General features: G+C 50.4%; 4 protein-coding genes across 4 annotated transcripts; 1 reads left to right on the forward strand and 3 right to left on the reverse strand.

Annotated features, from left to right (window-relative positions):
* Positions 1 to 1736: 1736 nt before the first annotated feature.
* On the reverse strand, positions 1737 to 3824 carry LACBIDRAFT_334929 (uncharacterized protein; the record flags this gene model as incomplete). Its single annotated transcript, XM_001889769.1, has 8 exons — positions 1737 to 2390; positions 2441 to 2629; positions 2680 to 2739; positions 2790 to 2937; positions 2988 to 3246; positions 3296 to 3424; positions 3476 to 3616; positions 3668 to 3824. The coding sequence occupies 8 exons, from the start codon at positions 3822 to 3824 to the stop codon at positions 1737 to 1739; spliced, it is 1737 nt and encodes a 578-aa protein (XP_001889804.1).
* A 2523-nt stretch (positions 3825 to 6347) lies between these two features.
* On the reverse strand, positions 6348 to 6509 carry LACBIDRAFT_316359 (uncharacterized protein; the record flags this gene model as incomplete). Its single annotated transcript, XM_001889770.1, has 1 exon — positions 6348 to 6509. One exon carries the CDS (start codon positions 6507 to 6509, stop codon positions 6348 to 6350), a length of 162 nt encoding a protein of 53 aa, XP_001889805.1.
* A 4944-nt stretch (positions 6510 to 11453) lies between these two features.
* LACBIDRAFT_316361 (uncharacterized protein) lies at positions 11454 to 12410 on the reverse strand (the record flags this gene model as incomplete). Its single annotated transcript, XM_001889771.1, has 1 exon — positions 11454 to 12410. The coding sequence occupies one exon, from the start codon at positions 12408 to 12410 to the stop codon at positions 11454 to 11456; it is 957 nt and encodes a 318-aa protein (XP_001889806.1).
* Positions 12411 to 13243: 833 nt separating this feature from the next.
* Positions 13244 to 13555, forward strand: LACBIDRAFT_316363 (uncharacterized protein; the record flags this gene model as incomplete). The annotated part of the gene is made up of 2 exons (XM_001889747.1): positions 13244 to 13422; positions 13480 to 13555. 2 exons carry the CDS (start codon positions 13244 to 13246, stop codon positions 13553 to 13555), a joined length of 255 nt encoding a protein of 84 aa, XP_001889782.1.
* Between the last annotated feature and the right edge of the window lie 239 nt (positions 13556 to 13794).

The raw sequence follows: 13794 nt of genomic DNA on the forward strand, positions 1-13794 counted from the left end.
GGTCTTCGTTGAGCCGTACCTCCGCGTCTGCCTCTGACCAAGCTCAACAACACAACTGACAATCCACCCTTCCTGTCATTGGGAAACTGCCACCAGGTGCCGATCCGTCCACCAGCCTCTCGAACAGGCAGCTCATCCCTCCAAATCGAAGAAATCCTAGCCCTGCTCGATGGTGCTTAGACTAACGATCTAAGCCTCGCTGACGCTGAACGCAGGTGAGGAAGGTGATTAGAGGGAGGGGGATTGTGAAAATGTGTTTGTCGTTGATCTTGATTGGGAGGTTGAGGAGCGTTTGGACTTGGGGTTGGGGAGATGTTGGGGAAGTACAGAGTCTTCAAAAGTTCACTAGCACTGCTCTTCTGTCACGCCCCATTACACCATTCCATCCGGCTCTCCTTTCTAATTAATATCCTCGTCATTACAGTGTTTTGCACTGCCGTTTGCACTCAGAGATCGTGAAAACCATGTTTGGCTTTGTGTGTCCGTTACAGACCCTGTAGATCGTCACGCATTCAATCCCAGATTTGAGCACATTGGGGATTTTGAACCCCTCATGGCCAACTCTCATGGCGCCTCAAGTATCGAACAAGATGCGTGCGCGGATCATCGTTTGGCACGATGAGCAACATCTCTCGGCGCAGGAAATCTCAGGCCTTGTTGGATGTAGTGTCCGGACAATCTACAACATCCTCTCTTACCACCGTGACTACCACACTCTCAGAGAACCGTCGACACGCGGGCCACATGGCGCCAGCCGTTCTTTAAACATGGGAGATATGAACTTTATAGAGTCTTTGATTGACGCGCGGCCAAAGATTTACCTAGATGAAATTCAAGATGAACTTCTGGATAGGCGAGATGTTTTTGCTTCTATTTCAACTCTCTCCCGCACACTCCACCGACTTTCAATGACGCGCAAGCATGTAGCAAATGAAGCATTAGAAAGGAATGAATTGTTACGCGCAACTTGGCAGGCCGCATATGCGGATATTCCAGCTGATTATTGTGTTTGGTTGGACGAAGCAAGTGTGGATGATCGGACCAACCAGCGTAGCCAGGGTTGGGCTGCGATGGGTAGAGCATGTGTTTGCCGTGCTGCTTTTGTCCGCAGTCAGCGGTATTCGGTCTTGCCAGCTCTTACATGTGAGGGTATCATTGCACTTGATATCTTCGAGGGTTCGGTGAATAAAGAGCGCTTCCTTACCTTTCTAAATGAACAAGTTGTAAGATATATTTTTTTGTTAAAATGTCACCAGCTTTGTAACTGATCTATGTTGTAGGCTCCAAAGTTGAATCCATACCCTGGTCCCCGCAGTGTGGTTATCATGGACAACTGTGCGATTCACCATGACGAGGATATACGGCACCTTATTGAAGTTGAATGTGGTTTGTTGCTCAATTCGTTTATTTGCCTTCTATGCCTGATTTAAAGTTACAGGCGCAAAACTCATCTATCTACCACCATACTCCCCTGACTACAACCCAATTGAACAGGCTTTCCACAGTATCAAAGCCTGGCTGCGACGTCATGAAGCTCAAGCTGTGGCACCCGAGGGCCGACCCTGGTTAATTCATCAAGCTCGGTTAGCAGTAACAGACGAGATGGCAATTGGATGGATATCAAACTGTGGTTACTCGTTTTCTGATGAGATAAACTAATAGCGAGACATGGTCAACTAGTAGCAAAGCATATGTTACAAAATTTTTGAGCACGGCCGAGACAATGCAACAGTAAGTTACTTAAGTTCATAGGTAGTATAATTACCCGAAAGAAGCTTCTGCTCGTAAGTAGTCTGCCATTTCCTACAAAAAAGTTTCAACCTCATGAGACGACCACATGTAGCACCCGTAATATTGCAAATGGCTATGGTTGCCGACTCATCAGCCAAGGCGATGAGGTCAGGAGTGAAGTCCTCCTCGCGCAATGCAATCTCAAACGGCGTCATGTCAACAGCCTCGAGCTCTGCAAAGTCTCGAAGGCAAACTCGCAGCTCAAAACCAGGAGCTGGGATAGAGACAGGGGAGGCAGGAGGTTGCTGGAATGCTAGTCGCTTTGGTGTTTGGAATTCACAGCGAGGGCGCTTTGGGGTTTGGACATTGGGCTGGTTGCGAATTGGTGTCTGTAAATCAGAATGAGGACGCTTGGGAAGCGGAGGCGAGTATTGGCCGGGGGATTCAGAACGGGGACGTTTACGGGATAATCCGCCAAGGACGGGAATAAGAGACGCCATGACAAGCGTCATCATGTCATTGTTGGCTGGAGCAAAGGCTGTAGACGCCGTGCTTGCACCTGAGTGGCCGCGCGCTCGGATAGACGAGATCTGTCCATCGCGTGGACCATCAAAGGCCTCTGTGCATGGTGGATCATGCTTCATAACATCACCAGATGCCTAAAGAAGATATTCAGGCTTAAAATGTATTTGCAAAGGTTTAGACGTACCATAGCAGCAGCCCACATCTTGAGACGGAGGGGGTTGAGCCGCAGATGTCCTCCAGAGACTGTGATAAAGCAATGGCCTGGTTCACCATGCTCTCCTTGATGAGAAGCACATGGCCACCGTTTCTTGATCTCCAAGATGAATCGTCCATTAACTTGCTCGGTATCGTTGAATTGGGCGAGTTGTGGAATCTACAGGCATCAAAGTCATTAAATGTAAGGCGTGGAAAGAGAAAGCTTACCCTGGTTCCATAAAGAAGCTCCTCCTCGCCATTGTTCACTGGCACATTCAATGAGGGAACCTATATGTCAAAGTGAATATGAAGAATTGATGCAGTAAAAGGAAACAGACCAGGTGTTGGATTCGATAGCCTGACATTACATCTGTGTCGAACTCGAGGGTGACGTGAATCTTCTTCTTATCTTTCTTGAGGATGGCCGCAAGGGCGAGGTTAAAGCTTTCATCTGTCAAGAATGTCGGCGCATTGCCTTTTCCGCCACTGCAAAACTTGATTAGGATATGAATAATAGTTAATATTGAGATACGCACATAGAACCGGTCCATGAGAGCTTGAACGGAGGACCAGAGTGGACACCAGGGGCAAACTGGGTGTCAAGGTTGTGGATGGAAAGGAAAGCCTTGATAAAGTCTACACGTGTTATGCCTTCGAGAGTGATATTCCCCAGCATTGTCGTTGCCTTCTTCTTTGGAGCAGCAGCCTTCGCATTGCGGGAGGAACCAGTCGTCGATTCCGTTGCGGTGTACGTGTGTGTTACATTGACGAGATGCCCATCGGGTGGAGGCGCAGCTGAAATATGAATAAGATAAAAACTGTAAGAGTTGATGAATACACGTACCAGGTACCCAAGGTTCATTTCCAACACCATTTCCCAATGGTCCGGCCATGCGGTAATGATTATTTGCAGGGACTGGCGTTGGTGAAACCCTTGAAGAAAGTATATCGTATTGGGTAGCAAGGGGTAATCCTGTCAAATTTATTGGTATGGTTTGAAAGAAAGGACTTAGGGGACACGTACCAGCTGTTGTGATCGGCTGAGATGGGGCAACCGGAATCTCGGGTTGGGTGTATCGAGGTGGTGGTTCTACACCAGAGGCGCAGCACGCTGCGTCAATCTCTTCATGCGAAAAATAATATTTAGGTGGATTCACACCACCATCTGCATCGAGGAATGAGAATCAGCTTGTAGTATGAATTCTAATTGACGTACCAATCCAGGCGGGATTCCTGAGCCAGCCTGCCGACGGCCTTCGCGCGTCTCTGGTGGTGGTGTCGGCATCAACATCCTGAGTTTCATGAGCCTCGTTGGTATTAGGCTGAGTGAAGGGTGGTTGTAGGAATTGGTCTGAGAGTGAACGGTTCAACATATTGGGCACTGAGAAATCTTTTAAATTACCGCTCACCTTTTATACAAGATTTGAAGAGAATATCTGCAGATGGTGTGAAAAGTTGTTGAAACACTGGTATGCTCCGTATTCAATTCCCCTGCAGGATGAGGTCAGTGGAGTTCAGCATTCTCAAATTATAGCCTACCGAATATGTCGCTGAGAAGATTACGGCGCAAGGCCCCACAAAATGCGGCTTTGCGCCCTGAGCTCGTAGCGCATCCTGGAAGTGGCTCAGAGTCGGTCCACGGAGAACAAGAAATTTGCAGGCTGCAAGATGGTCCATGGATGAGGACATGGTGGCAGACACTGCCGAGACGCAGAGTAGTGATGGTGGATGGAGAGGAAGAGCCTTGAAGCTTGACGTGCTATCGACGAAGAATGGATTTTGACAGTGTGTGATTGCGCAGTATGCACGGCGGCCTGTTACTTCCCGATTTGTGGATGTCACGGAACAACACATGCAAATACATTTTCGAAACCTCCAAGTGCAAACGGCAATGCAAAGCACTGTAGTTCACGAAAAGTATCGCCTATATGCACTGCCCTATACACGATCACCCCTTTCGACAGAACTGCTTCTCATAGTTCGGGCTGTTATATACGGCCCTGCTCCACTCGCACTCTCTGAAATGTACATGGTGATGTTGTTCCTCTGCGCACTGTATGTTTTGCTGCCCGTCGCCGCTAAGAGCTCGGATAGTCTGAGGAGGAATCTCAACGAACGATCTGCTACAAGTTCCTCTCACCTCCGGTAGAAGTCGGACGGTGTTCTCGCAAGTACAATGTTGATGCTTTAAAGGAGAGGCCCGGCTGCCATGTCATCAAGCCTATGAAACACAAACCGTTAGCTCATCATCGAGAAAGGAGGCAAAGCAAGAGGACATACATAGACGTCTCGTTACGCTATCAGAAAGTTGAATTTTCAAAGGGTAAGACGAAGGCATTCGTTCAGTTAGAGTGAAGGTTTGGAGATTGAATAGATGGCTCGAGAGGTTTAGAAGATCATGAAAATTTTGAATATGTCGGACGTTGTTTTGTTCGGTTGGCAGCGCTGTGTCGGGCTACAATGTCTGTTGAACGCGTAACATGTGTTACGTGATAGGACAGCGTCAACGCAGAGCATGAGCTGGCTGGAGTTTCAATGGGCTGGTGAATCGCCCTCGGCGTCGGTTCTGGAGGTACAAGTGTCTTAGTAGAGACATGGTTGTTGAAGAATTAGCACTCGTACCTGAGATACAACACTGTCTTGACCCCTCCTGCACAATTACCTTCTGCTCTGTGCCTCATCAAAAACTCATGCTACAAGTTGTCCTCAGCACATTGTCGTAGGGACCTAAACGTATCTCTGATGTGCGTGAATAGAGCCCAAGGGGATGGCATGACACTGACGAATGCATTGTCAGAAAACTAGTGCTTAGAAGAAGATACGCCATGGACGAACCTTACGAATCCAAAGGATAATCGATATCAATCTTTAGGTCTTGTACAAGTAACCTCGAGTCCGTAGACGAGACGCGGTAACTATAAGTAACGAGCTGGAAAAGAAGATGCGTAGATGAGGGTGGTGGTCAAGGACAATGTCAATCAGACACCCACCTTATGTAAACGAGACAGAACCACGTGTATTCCATTTAGACCCCAGTTGAATATGGAGCAGAACAAGTTCGTGGTGGTTGACAAGGGTCGCTACTCATACCTGTGCTTCACTACTGATCACTACTGAACGGAGTTTAAAAGAATCACATAACTTTCCAATTTGGGATGCCGATGCCCGGCAAATGATGCTCCTCTTCTTTTGCTCCCTCGTTCAACGCAATATCTGAAGCTATATATTAGTTTGAATGTACTTTTATTTTATTTTTCAATGCCAAATTGCTGTCTAGCATTGAAAATACTTGAAAATCTTACAAAAGAATTTGAAAAGAATAATGGAGGAGCCTGAAAACACAGATATGAAATTGCAAGCTTTGTAGTACTGAATGTTAGGGAAGGGATAAGGTAGGGGACATCCATCTCTCTCCAACGTCACGTGCTGTTACAATAACGCTCCTTTTATATTCACGGGGACTGGAAGATGGAAGATATGCAACTCCAGAGTAGAAATTCAAAATTGGTTCCCAGGAGATTGCTATAATTGTTGTTAGAAAGCTATATACAAAGTTATAGAAGCTAGGATTTTGATCTCATGGAATGGTATGCAAAATACAAAAATATGCACAAAGTAGGTGCCACTCTCTTCTCTTTTTCAATCTTTCAGGTCCTCTATTCCTTTTAGAGCCTCTCTGAAGGTTCTTTGACCTTTTCTGGGTGAGCCTTTTGTGTTTCGCTGTATTTCCGGTGTGTCCAGGGAAATTCTGTTGATTTCGACACGACGCGCCACTAAGCTAAACGCCCAAATGTATTTTTGATACGATTTGGGTGCAACACATTTTTACACATTTTTTTCTTTTTGCGTCGGTTCACAACCTATTTTGGCACAAACTCCTGGTTTCCGATTTGTATCTAATTGTTGAAGGAATGTTTTAGATGCATTTTTGTATAACTGCCGCTCAAAATGGAAATGTCACGCCTTGCACGTGACGTTGGAGAGAGATGGATGTCCCCTACCTTAGTAGGAACAGGAAGAGGAAATTTATATGTTTTAATATTGAATTCATGTAACATACTTGAGTAGCAAGGTAACCAGAAAGAATGGTGGGCAGAGCGACATGGCACGCCTACTCGCGTTCACACATGGCTTGCGGAAACAGTCAGCCATGGATCTGAGGCGTTGGACTGGAAAGGGGAGAGAGGGTAGGGGCACGGTCGTGCATGTCTGAATACACAGGTTAGGGGAGCTGTGGGTGGTGGCTGAGGCATTAGCATTGGAATGAAAAGGGGGGAGAAGGCAGAAATATGGTTGTTCGTGTCCGAATTTGGTGGTGGTTGAGGTGTTGGCGAGGACGGTGGGGACGAGGACCTAGCAGTGGATGGTGCACACAAACGACGGCTACTTGGGCCTGTGTTTATGCCCACCCAGCGACTCCTGCCTTGCTGTGATGGAGCCTGGAACAGGGGAGGGGGAATGGTGATGGTGAATAGAGAGGCGTGACGGCTGCTGTTTCGTTTGATGGGACGAGTAGGGGTGGGAGAGGCCGTAAATCCAAGAGAAGAGAGGGGCAGAGCACCAGCATGCTCGCAATGTGGAGATGGGGAGGGGCACGGTATGTGGTTGTTCAGTGGCGTGAAATTGTTCTTTGTATTTAGGCTGAGGGCGTCTAGGGTAAGGGCAAGCACATTACGTGCATGGGTAGACAAGTGATTAGGTAGGTAGATAGCAGTAATGTCCTTGCACGCAAAGAGAGAGAGAGATACGAGTAGCGAGCGATAATGGGCGAAAGCCGTGAGGCTTTCCGTCCCGGCAGAATGAACCAATCCTGAAAGCAAAACTGAGATGAGCTGCGACTCCCATGAGGTAGGAGTCCTGCGACGCGTCGAGCGAGTCTCGGAAACCCAAATGCTAGGAGCAGGGGATGACTTACCAATGAAGAGAGGAGGCCACCCAGAGAGGGGGGGTGCTCTACCTTCGAATTTGCGGCATGGTGAGCTTGATGAAGTTTTCGTGGACCTCAGGGACTGCTTGCATGTATGGGGCGAGGATTTGCGCATGCTTCGTTAGGTAGACCAGGAAAGCATCGCTGGCCCAACGCCCCTTCACCTTCATGACCTCGAATGGGGTTCCTCTTAGCAGGTATTCCAGTGTCGAGCCAATGCGAATGCCATGCCCCTGGCGTGGGTCCAACCCCGCCTTCCTAGCAGCTTCAGCCACTGTTCGAGTGAATTCCGTCTTTGTGAGTGGCCTGAAGCGGCTGTCCTTGAGGTAGGAGAATAGGTGTCCATCGACGGGGGGCTTGTTGATCGCCATGTGATGAGTGAGGGCCGCCTCTGGGTCAGTTTCGTCCACCTGTTTGGACCAGGAAACATCTTCACCACGGGGAGAGGTCTTTGTCTTGGGGATGTGGAAGACGGTGGAGCGAAGTCCATTTCGGTCGAGTTCAGATCGGACGTCCGATGGCTTGACGTGCGTGTTTGGGTCGAAGGCTTTAAGGTTTGGTACTGTGAATTCGCCCAGGCGTGCTGCGGCATAGAAGGTAGTGGTGAGGCAACTGTAGACGGCGGCGTCTCGTGGCTTGTCCAACTGGAGTTGTTCCTTGATCGCGAGGATGAAGGCCAGGGTGTAAGGCACCCTTTTCTTTCTCTTTGAGGTCGCTGGTGTGGTTTTTTCGGCGGCTCGGAGGAGGACTTCGAGCTCTGCCACTTCCATTTGCCATTTGACCCCGTGGATGAGGTGCCAGGCTCGGATGCCGTATATGTAATTGTCGATGGTGCTGCCAGAGTAAGCACCTGCTAGGGCTGAGATGAAGGCGTGAATGAGGAGTGGGCTGGCAGGAGCACGTTGTTCCTCTGGAATGCCTTTCTGGTCACAATAAACGTGGAAGTTCAACAGGCCTGAGCCATAGGCTGCCAGCGTTGACTCTTCCCAGGATTTTCCCATAACGACCGCAATTTGTTGTATGTCTTCTGGGGTTAAGTTTGACGGTGTGGTTTTTACTGCTTCACGTCCATATAAAGGTGTCCAGAGTTGAAGGCGCTCGCTAGCGAGAACGTGCGGGCGTCTGGCAGATGGGAGAGGACACAGGTCCTTTGCATAGCGTGCAGGTTTCGCTGCCTTGGAGGTGTGTTGGACTGCACGAGGGAAGCGGTTAGCTGTTGAGCCAGTGTTGCGTCTGGGAGAAGACGGCCCTGGCATGTTCCTCAAGAGCAGTGTTGATTGCTGTGCGTTCTTGTTGGAGTAATGCATGGTCTGCTTTGGGAAGGGGTATGGGGGCTTTTCCTTGCTGTAGACGGAGCGACTCAGCTGGTGAGAGAGGCGCATCGAAGTCGCATACGTATTGTCGGAGCGACTGAGGGATGACGATGGCGGGGAGTAGGAGGGACCTGTGGTGGTATTCTCCACGGGAGGGGCCGTCGGCAGGATTTTCTTTGCTAGGGACGTATCTCGTGTGGAAGGAGATGTCTTGCGCTTCAGAGAGGGTGTGGATGTGTTTGAATACATCATTGGTGGGTTTGTTCCTGCTCCTGCCTCTCCACCAGCCCTCGACGACTCCTCTGTTGTCTCCAAAAACCTTGGTGTGCGTGCCTCTGGGTGCAGACGGCGCGAGTGTGAGGATGAGGAACCAGAAGCCCACTGCTTCTGCCCAACCAATGTCTCTGCTGTTGGCCTTCCACCCTGGGAGGAGCCTCCATGCTCTCCATCTGTTGCCCACCGTGATCCCGATACCAACCTCCGAGCTAGCATCTGAGTAAGCGTTGGCGTCAACGATGGGGAAGGGTCCGGGGATGCTTCTGATGACGGCAGGCTGTGTGAGTCTTTCTTTCCACCATAGAAGATCGCTAGGGGTTTGGCGGGGTGGGGAACGTGGGCAGAAAGGACGGTCACGGTGGCATAGTCCCATGAAGGCCTCCAGGTTGGTGAGGTACGCTCGTCCTGCGGGTACAACATGGCAAGCGTGTAATAGCTTGCCGTATAGTTTTTGTGCCTCGTCCAGTGTGTGCTTCGGTTTGGATTCCCATTCCAGGATAGCCTGGAGATATTTCGCCTTCTTGTTCTCTGGTAGACTGACCGTGCGGTTAGCAAGGTCCCAGGAGAAACCGATGAAGGGGGCGACAGAGCTGAAGGGTATGTCCTTCTTGATCTCCCAGGGAATACCCAGGTCGTCGGAAAGAGTGTTGATGTCTGCCATGCAGTATGTGAACTGCCTGTCCTCAAGGGATCTGTTCAAGGTGTCAGGATGCAACAAAACTGGTGCAGGAGGATGCACAAACCTGTGTGACGCTTGGGAGAGGTCCTGAATGGCGCATGTAAGGTCCTCGTCGAATTCCTCTGGCTGGTCATTTGGCATGACATTGCCTTTGAACCAGAGGCGCCCTCCATCGTGGATCTCACCACCGTTGTCTGCAATGCATTCTGCCCAACATCTGCATCTATGGTTGTACTCTTCGAGGTGCTGGCAGAGGACTCGAAAGAAGATATGGTCGTCCACCCATTTGGAGAGAGGACCAATACCGTGGGAGCGCATGATTTGTGCTCCAGCATCCCCAAGGCGTCCGTAAAGGCCACCCCCTGAGGCCAGGCCAAAGCAATCCCGTGTGTCGATTGCGAAGCTGTCATCTTCATCAAGGCGGACGACGAGTCCTGGCCATTGGTCAGGCTTGATGGGGATGTTCCTGTAAGCCTCTTTGACGTCGCATATGGCAGCTTGTGAGCCTGGGGGGAGGTGATGAATGAGCAGACAGATGGTGGAGAATGTGCCCCACGTGCAGGGGTATTGATCAGAGTCAATGGAGCTGTTGATGGAAGAGATGGCACCCAGGGGGGTGTGTGGGGATGATAGATTTTGGATAATCCGATATTTGCCCGGCTGCCCGGGTTTCGGAATGATGCTGAGTGGGGACGTGTGGAAGGCGCCCAGCAGGGACTCGACTTCTGCTTGGGTGACAGGGCCCACGTATCTCCCTCTTTGAAACTCCGTCTGCACGATTTCGTTGAACTCGGCTCTGTGTTCATAGAGGGACGGACGGTTTGGAGGGGCAAAGGTTTGGGCAATGCGCCTGATGCCTGCATCAAAGCCAGCCCGGAGGTCTGTAGGGATATTGGGGTATTTGTGTTGCAGGCCAGCTGCGAGTAGGTGTCTTTGCCATGCTTCTGGGTGGTAGGGCGATGCTGCATCAAGCCTTTTGTGCTCGAGGACAGTCTTGAGCTCCATGAGTTGAGTTGCCGCATCCTGAGCATTCGTGGCAGGAGTCGTGGGTGGTCGCTGAGCACCCATTTGGCCGCTGCCAGTCGGAGCATAGAATATTGCCTGCTGGGTTGACGAGGCGGCCATTGTTGTTCTTCTTGCATCGAGCAGGGGAGCCGTCCCACAGGGTGTCGGACTCGCATTTGAACACGTTGTGGGGGCCACGGCCAAGACAGATGGTGCAGGCGGAGAAGGCCCCACTTCCGGCTGCACCTGCCTGAAAAAACCCTGCGCCGGACTTTGTGACGCGACGCCGTTTGGTATCTCTGGTGGGAGAATTCTGTTTTGGCTGCTGTAGAGGGCTGGGGGAGTGCTGGCCCCGTTTTGTCAGGCGGTTGGCGAGGTGCCTGTTTCTTCCATGGGATTCTTGATCTGGAGGGGGCGATGGGGAGCGGCCTCGTTTTTGGCCATGCGTGCGAGAAGCTTTGGTGGGGTCTGCAACCAGAGTGGTATTAGCTAACTTTTCTTCAAGCCTGATGATAGCCAAGCGTGGGGAGCAAGGGGAAGGGAAGCGCGTGACATGGGAAGCAGCATGCATATGCGTATGTACATGTCAGGGTGCATAAGTATGTACAGTGGTGGGCAAAGGGTGCGTAATTTACACAAAAGTGGATAGTTAAGGCACCGCGGGAGCATATGGCGCATGTGGTGCAGGACGGCATGAGTGGTGCGTGGGCGCATGCGATGCATGGGTGCGTGGCGAGCATGGGTGCATGGTGTGTGTGCAGTAAGGGATGCATGGTGCAGACAAGTGCGCGATGGCGAAATGTCAAGGTTGGGAGTAGGGGGAAACAAGATACGTCAGCCTCGGCAGGATACCCTGAAGGGTGGGGGGGGTTACTAACCTGGGGACACCTTCGTCGCGCCGGGCATTCCAAATCTTCGTCCCAATAGCATCGACGCGCCTGTCGTTGATGTTGCTTATGTCAAAGACATCTTCATCGTCATCGGCATTCCTGAGGGCTTCGTGCCACTCGCGCCTGACTTGGGCTTGGTAGTGAAGGAGGATGGTGTCACCATCAACTTCGTGGCGCGTGGGGTGGGCCTCGAGGTTGAGGTAGAACTCGGCGAGCATGATGACGAGGTATTCAGGCCAACCGGCCTGGGACATGTGATGCAATAGGGTGGTTTTGGCGAGTGACACTTGACGCCAGGTGAGGTTCTCGTCGGGGACCGCTTTGTTGGATGGTTTGTGGGAGGCCATGGGCTTGAGCAGCAAGGTTTCGTCGGCTTTGGTGAATGTGAAAGCGTCCTGGGCAATGGTGCGGTCGATTGTCAGGGCTTCAGTGCACCCTTCCTGGGTGAAATAGTATAGCTCGACGTATTCTCGTTCTTCTAGCTTGTGGATGGCGTAACGTGAGGGACGAAGCCGCACGGTGTTCCTCACGAGCTTGTTGGGGGCGACATTCTTGAGTTTCGGCTTCTTCTTCTCCTTCTCCTTTCTTTCTGTCTCCTCCTCCTTTCTGCGTTCCTCGAGCTCGAGTTGTCGCTCGCATTCTCGGGCGAGGTCGGCCTCCACTTCTTCGGCTTCGTCCTGCCTGACTTGCTCGTCCCATGCTGCTTTCTTGGCGTTGTTCTCAACGTTCCAGGCATCTGAGAGGCGGGTGACGATGGCCTCCTTGTCGACTCCTTCCGCCGCTGCAAGGGCGGTGCAAAGGGCGTCGTATGCCGCAGACGCGAAATCTGGCCTCACTTCCAAGTTAGGGTCCAGAGTAAGACGTGGCATCTGTGGGGCAGGAAATGGTGAGTGTGCTTTTGCAAGAAAAGGGAGAGTACTGGTATGGGGAAAAGGTGCTTTAACGAGAGTGGGTAGAAAAGGAAAGAGGCCAGTCAGACGACCTCAGAGGGGTGGTGACTGTCGTGGTAGAAAGAGAGAAAGTGATTTCTACCCTGACTGTCGCATGCCCTATACTAAGACCACGCCCTGATTCTTCACTCGTTCCTCACTGCGTCTCAGGGCAAAAAACTTTGAGGTCTGAGATGGTCCATGAGGTGATTTGGGGGTGGGGAGAGCCGAGAAGAGCTGTGTGTGGTGAGAGGTGGTGGTCAGTCATACTGACTGCCGCCTCGGTTGTTTACTGCAGTGAATTCATCATATTGAGCAATAAAATGAAAAAAAGACACGTTACTTACCTTTGATACCTGGTTCCTTTGCTGATTTGGAGAGACTTGGAGTGGTGATGTTGGACGAGAGTGAGCAAGCGACAAATGTTCAATATGCCATGGAAAGGCATAGAAATTTGTATATTTGCTTATATATACATCTAAATTATAGCTGAATTTTTTTAGTGTGAGGGAGCCACTGGAAGGTACCACACGAAGTAGTGAGCACAATAGTGAATATTTATTAGGTTCACTATTGCCATGGCTATGCTGATGCCAAATAGAACCAACCATTCATTTCACCGTCTGAGTTCGCACAAGCTAACCAGCTCGTGAAGGCTGCCTGAATATCAGCTCAAACCATACCTTGGTCAGCCAAATCCCTCCCTTTTTCTTCCCTTTTTTTCCCCTTCCTTCTTTATTTTTTATCATCTATTTAAAATTTTGGACACAGGTATGAGTAGGGAGCCGTCGACAATGACGTTGATCACATTGTTGTTGATCAATGTTTGTCCGATCATAGACTTGTGCAGCTTCACCAAAGCTTCAGCATCTTACACTTGCTCTGTGGCTGCTACATGTTCAGGGTGTCATGGTGTAGGAATGGCAGAGCCAGTGGGCTTCATTTGTATAAGGTGCGTTTATTACGCCGTTCTCGTTCCCCACCAATTTGGACTAATTTCTGTAATCAGAGGCAAGTATCGTCTGATGTTGCCCTCACCATTCTCCTTCCCCCACCATTCACCGAAACGCTGGCGCTGTCCTTGACACAACAAACTGATATGCACTGTGCTGGTTTAAAATCAAAAGCTAATTGCATTTTTAGCAGTTCAAAAAACATAATGGGAAGCCGTCGCCACTTCAGCCATAGAGACTGGAATCCCTGTTATTGACAATTACACTTGGATGTCGCATTGTATCCCTTTCCATCGGGACGCCCTCCACCCAACTCGAGACTCAAGCTTTGCATTGCCCTTCAGAGTCCAACCCTTTGGAGAAGGGCTCAC

The sequence above is a fragment of the Laccaria bicolor genome, genomic scaffold (genome assembly GCF_000143565.1).
Source record: "Laccaria bicolor S238N-H82 LACBIscaffold_72 genomic scaffold, whole genome shotgun sequence".
Classification (NCBI taxonomy): Eukaryota; Fungi; Basidiomycota; class Agaricomycetes; order Agaricales; family Hydnangiaceae; genus Laccaria; species Laccaria bicolor.